The sequence below is a fragment of the Notothenia rossii genome (genome assembly GCF_949606895.1).
Source record: "Notothenia rossii genome assembly, chromosome: 3".
NCBI classification, from domain to species: Eukaryota; Metazoa; Chordata; class Actinopteri; order Perciformes; family Nototheniidae; genus Notothenia; species Notothenia rossii.
In genome coordinates this window covers 12,860,913-12,881,419 of record NC_136901.1, presented here as the reverse complement: position 1 = coordinate 12,881,419, position 20,507 = coordinate 12,860,913, and the positions used below count along the sequence as shown (strand labels likewise).

Below are 20,507 nucleotides of genomic sequence, written 5' to 3'. Positions count from 1 at the left end.
TTGCTATTAATGTAGTGAGTAGAGCTCCTGAATGCAGCTTTAGATTTGCTTATATAGACTTTTAGTGTTACATTTTAGGTACACATTTTTAACACTTGCTAAAATAAAGATAATTTTAAACTGAATAATTCTTGTTTTTCTAACCAACGAGTTTATCTTATAGCAACATTTCCTGAGTTTCATTTTCTTTTGAGTGCATTAAAATACAAATGACTTTATTTCGAAACACGTCTCTGCCCTTAAGTTAAAGAACCTGTGTCCTGATTTCTTGTGTTGTGTTAAAAGATCCTATTTAGTATAATATTAACACTCAAACGCACCACCCTGCCACATTAACATTAAAACCGTTTTTTAAAATAAAAAACCAATGCTGATGCATCTCAATTCAAATGTTATAATTTAATCTGCGGACATTAGTCCATCCCACTCACCGGAGATGATGCCGATCCAGAGGAGGAATAGCGCTAAAGTCCGGGTGAAATGTATTTTCAGCTCCATTTGAATCAATATAAATAAACTCCAATTATTTAAAATCAAAGCTCAGTTTGTCCTTAAGGTATTCCGCGTTTTTTCTACCATTGTCCATCTCATGCAGTCCCGGTTCGCGTTTTCATACTGCTGGATTAGACACCCTCCCAGTATACATTATAATTATAGGCTAGCAGTCATCAGCGTGAGATCAAATCACGTTTACTTTTTCTGGGGCTGGGCTACTTCACTGTGGTGGCTTTGAAAAATATTCATAATGGACTAATACGATCAGGTGCATACAGAGAAATTCAATTAACTAATCTAAAACTGAAAAATATAAAAATGACATAGGCCTACAACTAAATACATACAATCAAATCAATTTCTAATATACAATACAATTTTTTATTGTTATTTTCCACTAATATAAGTGCTTTTAAAAAGGAAATAAACTCATAAAATACATAAAACACTTTTTACTTTCATATTGTTAGATTTGTTCCGTGTATAAAAGTTTGTGATTGTGCTGCACGGTTTCCGCCACCAGGTGGGGTCAGCGAGCAACTCCAGCTAAATTCAAAGCCAGAGAGAAAAAAAAAATCCAAGAGTAGCTAAATATAGAGAGGTCTCACTCTGCTGCTGTTTTGGTGTACGGCTGTAATAGCTTGAAAGCGAAAGAACGACCCTTGTGAGCGAGATTTTCTGTTTACAGACGATCTTTGGCAGTGTCAACATTACAGAGATGAACAACAAGCAGCGGCGTTTAGCTGCTAAACAACTTAATAACAGACGTGTGTTTTTCTCTCCTGTCCGACCGAGCACATAAAGGAGAGCTGTGTGAAGGCAGCTGGTAAGAAAGAGGACGTTTTATATGAAAAAAATACACCTGTGGTTAGCTAGAGGTTTGGCTAGTTAGCAAAGCTGATTAGCTTATATTTAGCTAGCAGGATTGACAGTTATCTAGCTAACAACAGCTAGTGACAGATGGTGACACCTGCCACAGGTAGCAAAAAATGGATGTTATAATTTGGGAGTAAATGAAGCATGTACAAGTATTTTAAAACACTTGAAAAGGAAACCGTTACTGCTTTCATTTGGACTCATTTTGTTGTTGTTTTTTCCTTCAAAAGGAAAGGAAAACTGACTTTTTAATGCACTGACAGCAACGTTAAAGCTAGCATGACGGTTTCCCGCTAATGGTGTGTGTTTTGTTCGACAGCAGCAGCGTCAAAAATGGAGACATAAACCCCCTGATGGAGAGGAAGAGGTATGTCTGTGGCTCTAAGAGAGGATTATTCTGCTCGACACATGTTGTTGCTGGCAGGCTTGGTGTGACCCACATGTGATGCCGCCTACAGGAGCACACTTCTGCTTTCCCCCACAACACATCAGTTGTTCAGATGCTGCACAGGAGAGGGGACTGAGTTCTGCTTTATGTACTTTCACTCGTGTCTGACCCAATACTGTATTTGCTGTCTGGTTTGCTGAAGGAAGGACATTATGTTCTCATTTCATTTCTGTTAGCAGCCCTTAGGGGTACCTTTCATACAGTTTCCAAAAGATGAGCAAATAGTTTGGGAGGATCCTCCATCATTTTGGCACCTGATGGTTCATTACAAATCTGGTTGACACGCTATATTTTCCAATGAGTGATTCCAACTCTACTTTTCATGGTGTAAAAGTACATGTTATACTGCCTATTTAGTATGTCTATGCTAGTGCAAAAAGTACATTTTCTGAAGTGCAATAGTTTACTCTTCTTATATTGCAATATTACATTATTTGTACTCTGCGTCTGGGTTTGTTTCTTTGCTTTTGCGGTATTCTGGACTTTTATATGCCCCGCACTGATCAGGAGTACACTACTATTTTTTTTGTATCCTATTCAATGACCATAAAGGCTTTTATTTTATTTTGTTGATGTTGTCTCTCTCAGCTCCGAGGATGACGGTGGTGGAGAGCGAGGCCTGCTCCATACCTGGAAGGGCTACTCCTGCAGTGTCACCCCAGAAAGGCTGCTCCTCCCTGGGCCGGTCCTTCAGGTCGCCCTGGGAACACGGCATGGCGTTCTGCTGGTTGAAGGTAACGTTTTTTAGAGTAGTTGCATTGACATGTCTTTCAAATGTTTTTGGCTCTATTAGTTAAGATAAATCCTTATTCTTTGGACTGGTATTTAAATGTACTTTTTTCAAATTGCTAACAAAGTCGTATACACATTTGTCTAATTTGTCTAAATATTAACAACAGTGTTATACAAATGAATATAATATAGGATCCAGGACGATGTTCATGACATAACAGCTTCCTCTAAATATCTGCTTTCTAAAACGTTTCCTAAGAAAACCTCCTTTATCATCTTTTGATTTTATTGTTGTTGTTGCTCCAAATTCAGGAGGGCAGGTGTACAGTTTTGGGGAGTTACCATGGAAGCAGAGTCAGGTGTCGGAGCCGTCGAAGCCCACCCTGGAGGGGGCGCTCAGCGGGCAGCGGGTGGTCAGCATCGCAGCCGGAAGCTTCCACAGCGGGGCGGTGACGGAGGACGGGGGGGTCCACATGTGGGGGGACAACAGCTCGGGACAGTGCGGCCTGTCGGGCCTCAGCAGCGTCCCCAACCCGACTCCGGTCGCTCTGCTGGACTCCGACAACGCCCCCCCGCTGACGGTCCCAGTACTGGAGCTGGCCTGCGGCGGGGGACACACCCTGGCTCTGTCGGCGCAGCGGGAGGTGTGGGCCTGGGGCAGCGGCTCTCAGCTGGGCCTCAACGTCTCCGTCTTTCCCGTCTGGAAACCCCAGAAGGTGGAGCACTTTGCGGGGAGGTGTGTGTTACAGGTGGCCTGCGGGGCCTCACACAGCCTGGCTCTGGTGCGCTGCCTGGGTCCCCAGGACCTCCACCGGCCCCCCGTGGACAAATGCAGACAGTGCCACCAGCTGCTGTACACCATGACGGACAAGGAGGACCACGTCATCATCTCTGACGGGCACTACTGCCCCCTCGGGGTGGAGCTGACGGAGGACGAGGACCCTGCTCTTACACAAGGGCTCAAAACAGAGCCCTCCCTCCCCTCACACACCTCCCCCTCCCCGGACCCCTTCTCTGACCCCTCTCAGGACTCAGAGAAAGGACAGGAGTCAGCGCTCGGAAATGGAGGACCCCCAGCCTCAGGCTCTGACTCCTCGGCTGAATCTAAAGAAGGAAGTGTTTCGGGGGTCAAGAGTTCACCGTATCCAGATGAGCAGGCCGTCAAAGAATACCTGAAGAAGCTGACGGAGGCCGAGCCGGTCACCAAGGTAACAGCTGGAGGAGAGTTAGACTGTAGGGAAAAAAGAACATCAATAAAAGCTTAATCAATAATTGTGAATCTCTTATATTACCATTTGCTCTGTGTCTGTCTTCCAGCCCTCAGCAGGGGCTCTGACCTCCTCCAGCTCCGCCCTCAACAGCCTGGTGGCCTCCTGCGCCTCCGCAGTGGGGGAGCGGGTCGCCTCCACCTACGAGGCCCTGTCGCTGAAGAAGATGATGACCTACCTCCCCTCAGGAGTGGCGAGGTCCGGCGTCCCCGCAGGGATAACGGGGGTCTTGGTGGGCGACACCACCGCGGAGCGCGTCCGCCTCGAAGACTCCACCCAGGCCAAGAAGAGCTCCAGCACCGGGGACATCCGCGAGGAGGAGGCGGAGGGTCTGCGGCGCCGCCTCTCTCTGCCGGGACTCCTCTCTCAGGGTAGATACGCTGTTCACGTCTTATCCAACTCCTATACCCTGCTGCGTAAGTACTGTGTGTGTGTGTGTGTGTGTGTGTGTGTGTGTGTGTGTGTGTGTGTGTGTGTGTGTGTGTGTGTGTGTGTGTGTGTGTGTGTGTGTGTGTGTGTGTGTGTGTGTGTGTGTGTGTGTGTGTGTGTGTGTGTGTGTGTGTGTGTGTGTGTGTGTGTGTGTGTGTGTGTGTGTGTGTGTGTGTGTGTGTGTGTGTGTGTGTGTGTGTGTGTGTGTGTGTGTGTGTGTGTGTGTGTGTGTGTGTGTGTGTGTGTGTGTGTGTGTGTGTGTGTGTGTGTGTGTGATCTTTTTTGAATGTGATTGATAGGGTTCGTCGTTTGGTTTCTGGTTAATGTAGTTCTTATTTAGTTTCACTTTTTGTATGTTTAGTTGAGTTTCAGTTTTTCAGAAAGGTTTCCTTTCACTTTTTGTTCTGGTTTAGTTTCAGATTTGATTTGTAGTTAAGTTTCATTCTTTATATATTTTTCCTGCAGTCATGATTACAGTGAAACACTTTTAAAGGGTTAAAAACAATGGCTTTATTCATTTGTAACTGGGTTTTGTTTATGTTAGTTGTTTTAATAAATACAATTAATTTTAGTATTTCAGTTTACAAAAATCTAGTTTACTGCTTATTTCAATTTCACTTGTAGTGATAGTGTTCACAAATACCTCGGCCTCTAGTCCCTGCTCAAAGAATCTGTCTTTCGTGAGGCTAATGATTATTTATGAATGTTGATTAACTCATGTGAGGGCTAAATTGACAAAATGCTATATTTACGGTGCTCCAACACAGGTGCAAAGTTTTGACCCAGGACTTAATCTTTGTGTCCTGCGTCTCGTTGTGAGTCCAGACTCAGCGGGGGTCTGAATGGTCTCCTTTGTGGGATCATTGATTCAATGATCAAGCAGATTTAAAGGAGCAGAATGAAAGTGTTTGGGTGATTAGAAGAGAGAATAGGTGCATTATGGGAAAAGTTTGTCTGCGACCCCTTAGAAGCACAAGCAGGTATGGAAAATAAATAAAAGGATGGACTTCGTTCCTGCAACGTCCCGCCAACACGGCACCCAGACCCCACGCAGCATTCTCATCTGTTTGTCATTACTTGTGTCATTTCCTGGTTGCTAACAAACGCCATTGTAACACATAGTCACTGATGTTCCGCTGTAACGGTGGTGGACTCATCAGAACAGAGTGGGCGAGCTGACCAATCAGAGCATAGTGGACTCACAGGGAGGGGGGGGGGGGGGGGCAGGAGCTCCATCAAGCCGTTTAGGACAGAGAGTGAATACACACGCTATACAGAGATGCTGTATGAGAAACCAATGTGAGTTTGGAACATTGAACAATATAAATCTATTCTAGTAGACCTCAACAATGGAATCATGATCAGTAGAAATGGCCATGACATGGGACCTTTAAGGCTAAAACATCAAATGTAATGAGGAAATCTTTGGACAAATCCTGAAGACTTTTTAGTAAAAAAAAAACTTTAAAACATGGCAATCAAAATCCTCACATCCAGGAATTAACTGACATCCTGGATAAACGCTTATATGCATATATTCTGGTTCAAAGTATTAGCAGACACTTTTCCGTGCCTCCAGTGTAGTTTCAATCATACATCAGTGTTTGTTCTGCAGGCTGCCTCTCACTGTGTGTCTGCTGTTTGACCTTTGGTGTGACCTCGTTCACTGAGCGTCACTGATGCTTCTGTGCAGCTATGTTTTGGTTTTGAACACACATATTGATTTCTTCTGAACTTTGCACCTGAATCCAGTGAAGTTTCTATCATCATCATATTTTACATTCAATCGGAGAGTGTTTCTCTTTTATGCTCCTTTTAAACTTCAAATTCTCTGTTTCTCAGATGCATATATTGTACTTTTTACTTCACTACATTTACAACTTTAGTAACTTTCCCAATTCCATTCCTGTTCATCAAAAACAAAGACAACTGTTGAGTTGAAATGTTTGTAATAAACTGCATGTAATTCATTACTGTGCACTCACAGTGTCCCCGCGGCTGCTGAGGAGAGCCGGACGCCCCAGGATGCGTGCAGTGGACCTCACCCCTCTGGGGGGGGCGTTCCCTGAGGCCCAGGAGGTGTTCCCCACCCTGCAGACGGAGGTGTGGAGCTGGGGTCAGGGCGAGGACGGACAGCTGGGGCATGGAGACAATCTGGCCAGGTTGGAGGAAGTCTCTTGTCACTGCAAAACATTATTGCCCGATATCAGGGGTGTCCAAACTGCAGCTCGTTGTCCATTTTGAATTGGCCCTCAGCAAAAGTACAATGGAATATAAAGCTTGTCTTATATTGCTTCTTAAATATATATGAGAACATATATTACAATATTACACAGTTTTCATTGTTGTGTGTGTGTGTGTGTGTGTGTGTGTGTGTGTGTGTGTGTGTGTGTGTGTGTGTGTGTGTGTGTGTGTGTGTGTGTGTGTGTGTGTGTGTGTGTGTGTGTGTGTGTGTGTGTGTGTGTGTGTGTGTGTGTGTGTGTGTGTGTGTGTGTGTGTGTGTGTGTGTGTGTGTGTGTGTGTGTGTGTGTGTGTAGGTTACAGCCTCTGTGCATCAAGAGTCTGAACAGTAAGGAGGTGGTGCGGGTGGAGGCCGGCGCTCACCATTCCCTCGCTCTCACTGCTCAGTCTCAGGTGAGCCAGGGACCTCGATTTAAAAAAAATACAAATAATTGAAGAACAATTTTTTCCTTTGAAAACGTATTGATCATAATTGATTTTATATATTTTCTTTAATCCATGTGTATATCTGAGATTTGCTGAAGGTCTTTCAATATTAATTATTTGAAAGAAATATGATTTCCTATTGTTTTATTATTTGTATTCATGGCGTATTTCTTAAAAATATTTTACAATTTAAAAATAATTAATTACTTATTTTTCTCATTATTTTTATTATATTTTGTGTTATTATATCTTTTAATCCTGTTTTAAATCATTTCGATCATTTCATGGTTGGTTTTTGCGGGTTTTTTTTCTACAGTCCACACTTATTCCTCCTTCTTATTTTCAGCTTGTAGTTAACCTTTAAACACTTTGAACTGACTCACCTCAGGATAAAAATAAAGTGTGCTTCATTCTTGCCAAATCTTTAAGGTGTTTTCCTGGGGAAGTAACACTTCTGGTCAGCTGGGACACACGGAGTCACCCAGCACCGTCCCCCGGCTCGCAAAGGTCAGAAACAAACTTCCTCTCCATTACGAACACACATACAGACACAGATAAATGCACACACTTTAATCCCCCCCCCCCCCCCCCCACAGCTATCAGAGGGGATCCGGGTCTGGGACGTGAGCGCCGGAGAGAAACACACCCTGCTGCTCGCAGACGGAGATTGCTACCGGCCAATCATCTACTACAGTGGGCAGCAGGTGAAGGAGGGGGCGGAGGAGAGCCACGCCAAGGAGCAGGGTCAACAGGAGGAGGAGGAGGAGGGGGGGGGGGAGGAGCAGAGGGCGGGGGGCTACACCCGGCAGCCTGTACTGCTCCCTTTCTGCATTGACGTAAGCACAAAGTTACTGGACTTTAAAAAGAATAAATGCAAAACAAACAATCGCTCCATGTAAAAGTGTCTCTCTGGTGTTTGCAGCTCGGCTATGTGAGCAACGTGTTTGCCGGCGGCCAGCGCTGCGTGGTGCTGCTGGACAGGAACGTGATGGGCTTCATCGCCAGCCTCCACGAGCTCGCCGCCGCCGAGAGGAAGTTCTACTGCAAGCTGAGCAACATCAAGACGCAGATAATACGCCCCCTGCTGGAGCTAGGTACTAGACAACACAGAAAAAAGGCCTCAAAGCATATTTCTCAATCTCTTTGGGTAAATATATTTCCTTGCCTGTCTTTCCTCCAGAGTCCCTGAGCTCGGCCCTGGGCCCGGTGGTCCTCGGGCTGCTGCAGACGGTGGCGGGTAGGTTCAGCCTCCTGTGTCACCTGACCGGACAGCACGCCGCCAGCCTCACCGGGAACCTGCGGCGCGTCCGTGACGTCAAGAGCCTCCTCGTCCTCGAACACGCCGACATCTTCCTCGACTCTTACAGCGAGTAAGCTTTCAAAAATAGAGACATTTGAAGCAAAAAGAACACCTTTTTAGGGCTTTTCTTGTTCTTTCTGCTGCATATGAACACATTCAAGTGCTATAAATCAATAGTATGTGTACAGTAGAATATGTAACGTTCAAAAACAACATATTAGTGCCTTTCTAAAACATACGTGTTTCAAAGAGCCTTCCCTGATGTACTTTAATTTAATTTACTATATTTTAAAAGCTTTCCTTTTTCTAACCTAGGCTTTTTTTATTCATTGCTTTATTCATGACATGTTAGTTTTCATATTTCATATCTTTGTGAAGCACTTTGTAAACAGTTAAAAAGTTATTTTAAAAGTAATATTGCCTCTCAAATGAAAGGTACTGTAGCGCTGTGGGCAACTTGCAAGTGATGGGGGGTTTCCAGACCCTGACCAAACCCTCAATGTGAGTACACACACACACACACACACACACGCACACGCACACGCACACAATATGACAGTATGACTGAGTAAATCACATGATGAACTCTTGCTGATTTCCTCTGCAGAGACTTCTTTGGGAAGAGTCCCGAGCTGCTGAAGAAGCTGTCTGAGTGCAGCGAGGAGACCCCCACCGTGGCCGACCTGCTGGGGGCGCTCTTCTACCTCCCGACTCGCCACATGCACGAGTACGGCCGCCTGCTGCTCAAACTGGCAACCTGCTTTGAAGTGGTGGGTCAGACAAACACAAGCATGCTGTACTTCTGTTGGTATGCCTGTAATGTTTGAAATGTTATTTGACTATAATTGACCTCTGATGGAAGATACACACATGTGGTTGTATACTTTCTGTTTTTCATTTGAAGATTATTTTGCAAGCATTAATGTTTTTCTTTCCTACATTTAAAGGGACAGTTCACCCCAAAATCATAATTGCATCAATTGTTTCTCTTACATATAGTGCTACTTTTTAATCCATGCTACTAGTTTGGTAGAAAGAAAATAGTTCCTAGTACACATCCAACTCACAACAAGCTCTCTAGATTATTCTAAAAAATGAGTTGGGAAGAATTTATAATAATTCATCTTCAATGCTTTCAAAATGTTGAGATTTTGGGCTCAAGTCTTTGTAAATGTGCGTATATTTCTATCAGTAGAATCACCAGAATCTGCCTCTTTTTAGCACATTCTACATTGAATATTTCTGTGTGTTCGTTCAGACCTCTGATGACTACCAGAGGCTGCAGGACAGCTGCTCCAAATTCGAAGCCTTAGCTCTTAAACTGAAGAGGAAGAGAAAGGACGCCGAATACACCTTCCACTTCTGGAAGACCTTCCCCGGCAAAATGACGGTAAACTCCCAGTGTGTGTGTGTGTCCTTCACAATGAGTCCTGGAGGGGTCACGTGATGTCACGCTTTGCTGAACGCTCTTTCCCCGACAGGACTCTCTGAGGAGGCCCAATCGCCGGCTCATCTGCGAGAGCAGCAACAAAGCGCTGACGCTGCAGAATGCCGGCAGATTCTCCGTCAACTGGTTCATCGTCTTCAACGACGCTCTGGTCCACGCGCAGGTGAGCTCCACACACACACACACACACACACACACACACACACACACACACACACACACACACACACACACACACACACACACACACACACACACACACACACACACACACACACTCTCCATCATGTCCTTTGACCTGTTTGAAGCCGTCACCTTTGGGCTCTGTAACTCGGTGTGTTTTAAGCGTTTGTGTGTGCTTGCCTCCGTGCTGTCAGGGCGTGTCACCTTGTAAAAATCTCGTAAGTATGCAGCCAGAAGCAAACGTCAGCTCAGCAATCTTTACCCCCCCCCCCCCCCCCCCCCCTCTGTACCCTTTTCTTCTGTGTGTGTGTGAAGGGCTCAGGGCTCTGTGTCATAGGAGCCCTAAAACACATGACAAACACACACACATAAAACATCTGAGCGTTAATTTGGCACCAAATATATGAACCATCGCTAAAACACATCTCTTTGTTTAAATAATTGGACACAAGTGTTGTTAGATAGATGTTTGAAACTTTATGTGTATCCCCCAGTTTACTTTGAATGTCCATACATTAACTGATGTTATATTACATACTCTGGAAAATCTATATTTAGAACATGAAGTTGTTTGTTTTCTGGCTTATCCATCAAATGAAATAACTTACAAATTGAGAAACGTTGTCACATTGTTTCAGGAATAATAATTGTAAAGGATACCCTGAATCCAGTGCTCTCATGCCATATGATAACAACCAGAGTGCTGATTCAAAATGTCCGCTGATACGCAGCCCTATCCCCACCTTCCTCCTCCGTCTGCTCTCCACCTGCATGGACAAATGAACAAAAGCATTTAGTCGTATTCTCATACATTCTGTTTCCTCATTGCTACCAATCCAGCCTGGAATCTTAAACTACATTCCTGTTTTACTGCTGTTATATAACGCTTGACCTTCAGCTACTGGTTCATTTCTCCAAAGCACTTTCCTTCCCTCTTCTCCCTGTTTCTCTCGTCCCCTTTGCATCCCCCCTCTTTGTCTTCCCCTCCTGTGGTTGTCCCAATACCTTTTGACTGTGTGACTCATTGTGTGACTAAAGGAACGTCTGTAAAAAGGAAATCCTCTGAAGGTGAAAACCAAAATGTTAACTTCAAATTCCTGAAGCAGGTTGTAAAGTTGAAGCTGAGCAAGAAGTGGCTGTGATGTGTTGTGATGGCGTTGCAGTGAAAGAGTTGCATGAATGCATAATACTGCACATGTTGTCTTGCATGGCCCTGACATCACTTAGGTTCATCTTAAACAGGATGCTTCAAATATATGATGTTATTCTCCAAAAGTATAATTAGGTGTTTTTTTTATTATTTATTGTATGACATTAATTCCTTACTTTTTGTTCATAGTACTTTTTACTTTTCTTTTCATTCTAAATACTTTTTTCTTCCCCGTTAAATCTGTCTTCCCTTGGTCTCCAAAGTATACAAATGAAATACTAACTATTATTCATTTTATGTTATTTCTGGTAAATGTTCTTTAGGTAGAAGAGGTATTTCATTTGCTACATTTAAATATATTTCATTCAATTTCCTTAGACATGTTTTCCTCTCAATTATGACATGCTTATGGAGAAGGCTGTAGTTAACTGCTCGCTTGTGTGTAAGGTCAATACACACCTTTTACATGTATGTCTTTCAATGTGGTACCATTAATGATGTTTATTTCTCTTTCTTAACACCTACTTCTCCCCTCTTTCCTCATTCTCCACGCCTGTTCCTCCTCCAGTTCTCCACCCATCATGTCTTCCCCTTGGCCACACTGTGGGTGGAGCCCATCCCAGAGGAGAACAGCAGCCCGTGAGTCTGATTTAATAGATTATTGTTTTTTTGTGTTGTATTGACAAATACCATCAGGAATACCAGATCTTAAAGTGTGTGTGTGTGTGTGTGTGTGTGTGTGTGTGTGTGTGTGTGTGTGTGTGTGTGTGTGTGTGTGTGTGTGTGTGTGTGTGTGTGTGTGTGTGTGTGTGTGTGTGTGTGTGTGTGTGTGTGTGTGTGTGTGTGTGTGTGTGTGTGTGTGTGTGTGTGTGTGTGTGTGTGTGTGTGTGTGTGTGTGTGTGTGTGTGTGTGTGTGTGTGTGTGTGTGTGTGTCTCTAGGTATGGGTTAAAGTTGATCACACCAGAGGAGACGTTTGCCCTGCTCGCGTCCTCTCCCACGGAGAAGGTGAGTCCTTTAAAGCTACTGATTTACAGACTCTCTCCTTTGGTTATTGTAAAATGATTTCGAAGTGTCTCCATTCTCCATATAACCTGTACCACTCCTTTAAAAACTGTGCTATATCCGTTCCCAGGCCAAGTGGCTCCGCTCCATCAACCAGGCGGTGGAGCAGGCGCTGGGCGGGGCGGGGCAGGACACCGTCTCCATCGGCTCCGGGTCCAGTCAGAAGACGGAGCCCCCCGTCTCCAGGACCGCCTCCTACACCTTCTATAAGGAGGGGCGGCTGAAAGAGGCCAAGTATGAAGGGCACTGGCTCTCAGGGAAGCCCAACGGCAGGTGGGACACTACACGTCTGCATATGGGTCAAATATTTCTATCCTTGTGCCTAACTGGAAACATTTCTGGCTTTTAAGTTGTTCATAGTATTGGCTGTTGTAATGCATATGAAATACATTAAAGTGAGGTTTTTTGGAAGTTAAACCTCAGTGCCTAAAAAGTATAAAATCTTTTGCAGCGATGTTTAACCCATTATGACAAGTTTTTTTTTTATCCCACGGACATTTGATTATATCATGCTTCAAAAGCCATGGCTTCAATTTGTACCTTTTACCATACAGTACATGCTATGTTTGTGTTTTTTTGTTGGGATATTGCTGACAGTTAAAGGGAAAATAAATCAGGATATGAATGGATATTTGGTCTTGACCATCAGGACTCATTTCGGTTTTTAAATGATTAAACACATGGATAATATGGTTATTTATATGGTCATTTCATAGCTGTTTTAGCAAAGTCTCATGAGGTAACAAATAGAATTAATCTTGTCTTCTGACCGTAAAATGCAGCAAAAAAACCTGCAGCTTCTCAAGGGACGATTAGTGACCTTGATGTGTAGTAATGATTTGGATGTTTTTCAGTGGCGTGTTAAAGTGGCCTGATGGGAGAATTTACACAGGGACGTTTAAGAACGGACTGGAAGATGGGTGAGGGCACAATGTGTGTGTCTCCTTCTTACATGAGCCAGGTGGTTTGGAGCTCCTGTTTCCTAATGCCTATTTGTGTTTTGTTTTGTAGCTTTGGTGAATTTGTGGCTACCAACAAGACGCTCAACAAGAACGATCAATATCAAGGTCACTGGAAAGACGGCAAGATGCACGGCCTCGGGACATACAGGTGAGTGTGCCTGGAAATGGTGAAGTAGAAACTCTTAACAAACATAAGAGAATAAACGTCCCCCCCTGTGTGTGCAGCTATGCCAGCGGCGAGGTCTACGACGGCTGCTTCCAGGACAGCATGCGACACGGACACGGCATGCTGCGCAGCGGGAAGCTCAACACCTCCTCCCCCAGCGTCTTCATCGGACAGTGGCTGCAGGACAAGAAGACCGGATACGGAGTCTTCGATGATATCACAAAGTACGCTCGTCACTCCGTTTCATGTTGTGATAAATGACCTTAATGCAGACTGACAAGCTTTTAAAACTGTGTTTAATTTAAGATGTTCAGCTTCATCTTGTTTTTTTTTACATTTGTGTGTTTTTTTTCCAGAGGAGAGAAGTACATGGGCATGTGGCAGGATCACCAGCGGCAGGGCAACGGGGTCGTGGTCACTCAGTTTGGACTTTATTACGAAGGAGCCTTCAAAGAAAACAAGATGATGGTGAGCTCCTCTGTGATTTCAGTCACATTTTGTGCTTGGCAGTTTAAGAGACCAACGCTAATGTAGCTATTATATATATATATTTTAATTCCTCATGTTTTTTCTGTTTTAGGGCACCGGGATCCTGCTGTCCGAGGACGACACCACATATGAGGGGGAATTCTCTGATGACTGGACCCTCAACGGAAAGGTGACAAATGAACACAATGTCAATATAGTGTGTATATTTAACCATTAGCATGTTTAAAAAAAAAAAAAATCAACTTTTCTTTAAAACATTTTGGATCCCAAGTTAATAATACAAATAATTCAAAGAAATAGCAGAGCAATAACACAATTGAAGGAACCAAAAACATATAGAAATAGTAGTAATGTGTATCAGGGTAGTTCAATATTCTAATTGTCTCTCCTCTCAGGGTGTGCTCACCATGCCAAACGCTGATTACCTGGAGGGCTCCTTTAACGGGGAATGGGGCTCCGGCCTCAAAGTGACGGGCTCCTACTTCAAACCTCACCTGTTCGACACGGACAAGGACAAGACCCGCGACATGTAAGCTCACACAGAATCTAGAATGTGCAGAAAAATGACATGTAATCATGATCCCTTATTATACTGTTTTAAACAATATATTATAGGTCTCATATGTATATACAGAACATGTCTCTGAAGTGTTTGGCTGAAACAAATCCTTTAATTTGTGTGTGTGTGTGTGTGTGTGTGTGTGTGTGTGTGTGTGTGTGTGTGTGTGTGTGTGTGTGTGTGTGTGTGTGTGTGTGTGTGTGTGTGTGTGTGTGTGTGTGTGTGTGTGTGTGTGTGTGTGTGTGTGTGTGTGTGTGTGTGTGTGTGTGTGTGTGTGTGTGTGTGTGTGTGTGTGTGTGTGTGTGTGTGTGTGTGTGGCAGGAAGCTGGGGCGTCTGTGTGTGTGCGCGGAGGACAAGTGGCAGGCGGTGTTCGAGGAGTGCTGGAGTGAGCTGGGCTGTGAGACCCCAGGCCAAGGAGAGAACTGGAAGGCCTGGGAGAACATCGCCGTGGCCCTCACTACCAGCCGGAGACTCATCCAGGACAGGTACACACACACTCCTGACAGGGTAGTTTCATTTTACCAGTCAAAATCATGTTTTTTTTCAGGGGGTGATGTATGTTTTTTGTGTGTTGCAGTCCGGAAGCGCTGTCTCGAAGTCACAGCAGGACCCTGGAGAGTCTGGAGGTGATCCCGCAGCACGAAGGACCAATCACCATGGAGAGATATCACACCATCCGACTCTACCTCATCAAGGTGAGCCCAACTGTGTGCAAACTGATCCGTCAAACACATTTCTTTCTAATGGAATATTTTGCTTATGATACTAACTTCCATATACTTCAATAAAACGTGTAATGCTTATGGAATATATTTCATTACATTAGGAAACCTCTAAACTCCTGGATACACAAAATAAAACAAAGCTTGCATTCTCTTGCTCAAATTATCAATTTTGCTAGTAACAGTAATATCCCTCCGCTTCCTCCAGGCGTGTGACACCCCCCTCCACTCGCTGGGCCGGCTGCTGGAGACCCTGGTGGCGGTGTACAGGATGACCTACGTGGGCGTGGGAGCCAATCGTCGGCTGCTGCCTCAGGCGGTCAACGAGATCAAGTCGTACCTCAACCGCATCTTCCTCATCGTCAGGTAACTAACATTCAGTCAGTCAGCAAGCTTCTCCAAATAGCCCCGATTCAAATGAATGTTCCAAATGGATATCATTTAAAGGTATCATATTTAACACTTGAGCATTAAAATGTCCTATTTTGTTGAATTGTGAACTTTACAAACCCTGTTTTAACCCAAAGACCCTTTTTATTCTAATCAGGCGAATTATTAGGTCTCCTAAAATTGCATTATATCTCCTTTGCGCAAATGCCAGTGTCGTGTTTGTTCTTAGCCAAAAGCTGTCATAAATTATTTTTTTCCCGCTTTCAACCACATTTTTCCCACACAATTTGTATATCTTAGTCATTTTTCACACTATATTTATAACCGGTGGAAGGATGTATCTTATCATATTGTTTTTTAAATGACCTGTAGTGCTGGAAAATGACCGATTTTGCGTTTAAAACATGCATGTTGTATTTTATTTAGATTTTTAATGTTACTTTTACCAGGATAGGTTTAAGTGTGCTTATGTGTGCTCTGCAGGTTTTTATTCCCAGACCTGCCAGAAGAGGGCGGTCTAATTCCAGAGCCGACCACCAACCTCCAGGACAAGAGGGAGCCGGGCTCCAGCGATGCCCATCTAGAGTCACCTAAACCTGGGTCAGGACAGGGCAAACCACAGGCCTTATCTCAGGGTGTATGCCTCTTTAAGGACTCTGTTAAACCCTCCTGTGTGTTTCCTCCTCAGCCGTGTGGCGAGCAGCTCGGCTCTGCTGCTCCCCGTCCTGCTTCCTCGCCTCTACCCCCCCCTCTTCACCCTCTACGCTCTGGACAAGGAGAAAGAGGACGACGTGTACTGGGAGTGTGTGCTCCGCCTCAACAAGCAGCCCGACCTCGCCCTGCTCGCCTTCCTCGGGGTCCAGCAGTACGTCACAATCTGGATAAACATACAATAAAGAGTGAAATGCATGTAAACCCTAAACAATGACTTCCTGTCCGCAGGAAGTTCTGGCCGGTTTCCATTCCCACGCCCACGCCTGAACTGGCAGAGAAGCAGCAGGTGTGGTTCAAGTTGCTTTACTTTTACCTTAAGATCAAGTCACACATTTGATCGAGCATTTAAATATATCCCTGGTTCAAGCTTCTTTATTGGGAATATTTTAAAGTAAAGAGAGTATTTTAAATCTCTGAAATGTTCATTTGTAATGTTGAACCCTTTTTCACTATTTCTTTACATTTTATAGACGAAACAGATAATCCATTAGTCTAGAATAACATTTGCAGATGAATCACTAAAATAATAATTGTTCATTTCAAATCCAAAGTCACTTTGCATACCTAGCTCATACCAGGGTTCCCACGGATCCTCAAAAAATTAACAAAGTATCTTTGAGCATTAAGAAAAGCGCTTATTATTATTATTATTATTATTATTTATTATTAAAAGAGTTTAAGACATTCAATTTAAAAGAGACGGTCATCCAAATGCTAAGAAATAATAGGAAGTAGCATTTTATTATTTATTTTTCTTCTGACTTTGCATTTAGGAATACAAAAAAATGGGTTAAAGCAATTTGTTTAAAAATGAACACAGAGCTGGATAACGGAAACCTTTGAAACTAAATAAAAGTAGGTTTGAGTAGCTAATTCAAAATCCTTAATTAAACCTGCCCTCAGCTGTAGAAACCTTGTATACAGTATTTTTTGACAAAGTATTCTAGTAACAGTTTAATAAAAGGTATTTCTGGTCTTCAGGTCCTGTCCAGCACTAAGGACGCCTGCTTCGCCTCGGCAGTGGAAACACTACAACAGATCAGGTATGGAACAACTTTAAATCCGAGTTAAAATCACATCTAAAGTGCTGTTTTTAAAAATCTATACTTCTTGTTTGTATGCAGCACAACCTTCACCCCGTCAGACAAGCTGCAGGTGATCCAGCTCACCTTCGAGGAGATCACTCAGGCCGTGCAGTCGCTGCTGAAGCAGGACTTCCTGTGGTCCATGGACGACCTTTTCCCCGTCTTCCTCTACGTGGTGCTGCGCGCAAGGTCAGCGCCCAAACAAACCCAATCACACACTGATACACGCATAATATGATGATGAGGCAACAGAGAGATTTGTTTTATTGTAACAATTAATAATCTGCTGCTTTTTATATATACTGTATCTACATTGCTACGGAGCTGTTTTGTTTAGTGTGGTTCCAAAAACAGTTTTAAAGAATCTTATGAAATGTATGTCTTATCCTAAGAATCCGAAATTTGGGGTCAGAGGTCAGCCTGATTGAAGACCTGATGGACCCCTGCGTGCAGCACGGAGAGCACGGTATCATGTTCACCACACTCAAGGTAACACACACACACACACACACACACACACACACACACACACACACACAATGTAAGTACATGTTTAGGTTGTACATTTATGCAAACAATTCTTAGATTTCTGAGGTTAATTTAATAGAAATAAAAATATCAAACGATTTCTTCTCGTAATAGGTGACTTTATTGTCTCACAGAATATTTGTAGGTTTATTTCCTCTTAAATGTGAGAGTTTATCTTTGGAATTGAACTACTTTAATCTGAGTTTCTTTCTCTTAGAAATGTACTATCATGGAAACTATCATTTCTTTCTCTACCCCAGTAGTTATTATATGTATTTGAAATGGCTCTTATACTGAATAAAAGTGTCTTCTCCACCTTCAGGCGTGTTACTACCAGATCCAGCATGAGAAGATCACCTAAGAAATGATTGGGTGTAAACTTCCTGCTGTTCCAACCCACAATCTCGGCCAACCAGAGGGCCAGGATCAGCCAGGCTTCAGGATGACGGACCCGAGCACCAACCAATGGGAAGCGAAGGATCAAATGAACAGGTTGCCCACAGCTCCATCTGCTGCTGTCATGGAGACGGGCACACAGTCTCCTTTTTCTTTTCTTTTTATACCCTCTGATGGATCATGGAAATGTGAATATTGTGTGTGTTGAGCCACTACATGCCGTCCAGTTTAAACCGGTCCGACTGACTTCCTGTGGGGAATCCTGAGGAAGGGGACGTTGTTACCTGGGAGGAAATTCAAACTCGAAAGGATTTTTCTTTTCAGTGCCAATGGACCAAGTTGGCTCTTGAGTTTCTCTGCACACTGTGAGATATGGCACCTATTTTTCTTCTGTGAAATACGTCTATTTTTCAGCATGAAACGAACACTTTATGGCACAGACAACGTTCCTTTTTAACCTCCAGTGTTTCAGCCAGTTACTATCTGAGTAAATCCCTTGAAAGCAAGAAACTGACACACTATTTACGAAACGTCCGGGACATCGATATGTTTACAGCTAGCTCAATTTCCTCCACTAACACAACACAAACTTCAACAACTGACGTACATGTGATTCATGCTTTAAGTGTTTTCAAACCGTTTGACAAGAGAATAGACCCCAAGGATAACTTGATGGTTTATCAAATGCTCGCCCGGTTATCTTTTTACAAGTATCTCTGTTTGATACTGTATCATCAACATAAACTGGCTTGGCTATCATTCTAAAATGACATCTCCTGTTACACCAAGTGGCAGCAGAATAGCCTTAAACACAGTTAGTGGCTGTATTAGCCGGCTTTAAGTCCCTTTTTTCTGGCAGCCAACCAGTGACTCCGATTTCCCTAACATTTATCTCCACAAACACTGACAGTTTCTACGAGATAAATCACAACCAGGACTTGTTGAAGATATGGCACATGTGATTCTTAAAGCAACGCGCATATGTTTCTCAGTTTTAACAAGTAAGTGTTCCTTTCATAAGAAGCAAAAATCCTCCTTTTTCTGAAGCCAAATAATCCTTTTTAAAGCAGAAAGCTGGAAGCAGGGTTGCCATAATTAACATGAATGAATGCTAACATGTTTTATGCACTCAATGCATGTAATGTTGTTGAATTAGTAAACTGCAGGTCGCTCCACATCCCCTTTATTCCCACTAAAATCCAAGAGAAAAATATATTTTGGGAGACACTCATCGCCCTGACATGAATCATAAGAGTTTGTGTGAACTGTTTGTGACGGTAACAGTGTTCATTACAGGATGGGAGAACTATTGGCACATCAATCAGGAAACTACAGCTCTAACTGTCAGACAATGTCGCTTATTCGTGATATGCGTCACACATGTGAGTTTATGAAAAGGCTTAAGAGGGGATTCAGAGGGATCCCAGCCATCATTTTTAATATCATGGCTTTTGTTTTCTCACATGGTTTAACAATTGCAAAGCCCGCGGATCAGAAGCCTCGTTTTAAAGGGATACATTTAGGTGAAGCTGCTCTTTTCCCCAGAGGATTATTAATATCTACGGAAAAGCGGGCGAAAAAATGATTTGAATTGAAAGCTGCATGTCCTTAACTAAAAACGTTCATCTTTGGCTGTTAATCTGATAGAAGTGTGTTCTTTGGGGAATGTTGAAGACAGAGCTTTCTAACTGTTAGGATATTATTAAGACTCTTCCATGGTTTGAGCTCTTTTCTGCTGAGACCGTTTGTGCCTGACGATCTTCTTCAAGGATTTAATTCCCAAAATGCAACACTTGAGGCAAAAGGAAAAACATTCCTCTGTTGTGAAATCACCCAGAGACATCTTTATTTAACTGAGAGACACGACTTCCTGTTCAGTATTCAGTGTTAATGTGTGACCTTTTTAAATGTCGAAGGATAAAGTTGTATTTTCAATTGACGTAAAAACTGACTTTCAACCAAACTACTCGTTTATGGAAACGGTTAACTGACTCAAATACATGAAGTGTTATTTTAAACCCGCTCTGAATGGTTATCGATATAAACTGAAGATTTGTGTTCATAAGCTCATGTTGGGTTCATGTCCTCGACACATGTTTACTTTTCAAAACGCCGCGCACAGATCTAATGTTCCTTCATTCTGTGTTCAAATGACTGTTTTCTCACTTTGATGTTTACTAGTTGACATTTTGTGTTTGAGCTGGCTGACTCCCACTTTGTTTGTCTTTTACAATGTGTTGTACCTGTAAATACTTACAGAGGGCAATAAACTACTCCATGGATGTTGCTATCTAATCTGCTCTTACCGTTTTATTCCTACAAATCGTCATGCAACAATAATCCAAATTGAATTGTTGCTAAGCCTTTTCTGCTTCCAGCTTGATGACTTTTTTGCTTCTCACAGTTGTTATCACTATTTTGTTGGCTTGATGTTTGA

The 20,507-nt window shown here is 43.2% G+C and overlaps 1 protein-coding gene across 4 annotated transcripts; it reads left to right on the top strand.

Annotated features, from left to right (window-relative positions):
• The first annotated feature begins 1,132 nt into the window (after nt 1-1,132).
• Nucleotides 1,133-20,365, top strand: als2b (alsin Rho guanine nucleotide exchange factor ALS2 b). Of its 4 annotated transcripts, none has more exons than XM_079667753.1 (35): nt 1,133-1,321; nt 1,691-1,738; nt 2,408-2,553; nt 2,864-3,759; nt 3,869-4,190; nt 6,236-6,410; nt 6,786-6,882; nt 7,345-7,422; nt 7,512-7,751; nt 7,838-8,009; nt 8,096-8,285; nt 8,651-8,716; nt 8,823-8,985; nt 9,474-9,605; nt 9,697-9,825; nt 10,040-10,063; nt 11,564-11,634; nt 11,935-12,001; nt 12,129-12,331; nt 12,913-12,978; nt 13,070-13,168; nt 13,246-13,410; nt 13,543-13,654; nt 13,767-13,844; nt 14,071-14,204; nt 14,556-14,720; nt 14,813-14,930; nt 15,166-15,323; nt 15,831-15,947; nt 16,036-16,212; nt 16,290-16,347; nt 17,043-17,104; nt 17,186-17,335; nt 17,539-17,635; nt 17,997-20,365. In XM_079667753.1, the coding sequence occupies exons 2-35, from the start codon at nt 1,725-1,727 to the stop codon at nt 18,033-18,035; spliced, it is 4,980 nt and encodes a 1,659-aa protein (XP_079523879.1). In that variant the 5' UTR covers nt 1,133-1,321; nt 1,691-1,724; the 3' UTR covers nt 18,036-20,365. The 4 variants fall into 4 exon arrangements, with proteins under 4 accessions (XP_079523879.1, XP_079523878.1, XP_079523880.1 ...); XM_079667752.1 differs by having other exon boundaries at nt 3,869-4,235; XM_079667754.1 differs by lacking the exon at nt 10,040-10,063 and having other exon boundaries at nt 3,869-4,235.
• The last annotated feature ends 142 nt before the right edge of the window (nt 20,366-20,507 follow it).

What these genes read in the sequence shown, in the direction of transcription:
- als2b (XM_079667752.1), top strand. An exon ending in CTCTCACTGCTCAGTCTCAG is followed by an intron (nt 6,883 to 7,344) that starts GTGAGCCAGGGA and finishes CAAATCTTTAAG; the next exon opens with GTGTTTTCCTGGGGAAGTAA. An exon ending in GCCTTCCTCGGGGTCCAGCA is followed by an intron (nt 16,213 to 16,289) that starts GTACGTCACAAT and finishes TCCTGTCCGCAG; the next exon opens with GAAGTTCTGGCCGGTTTCCA.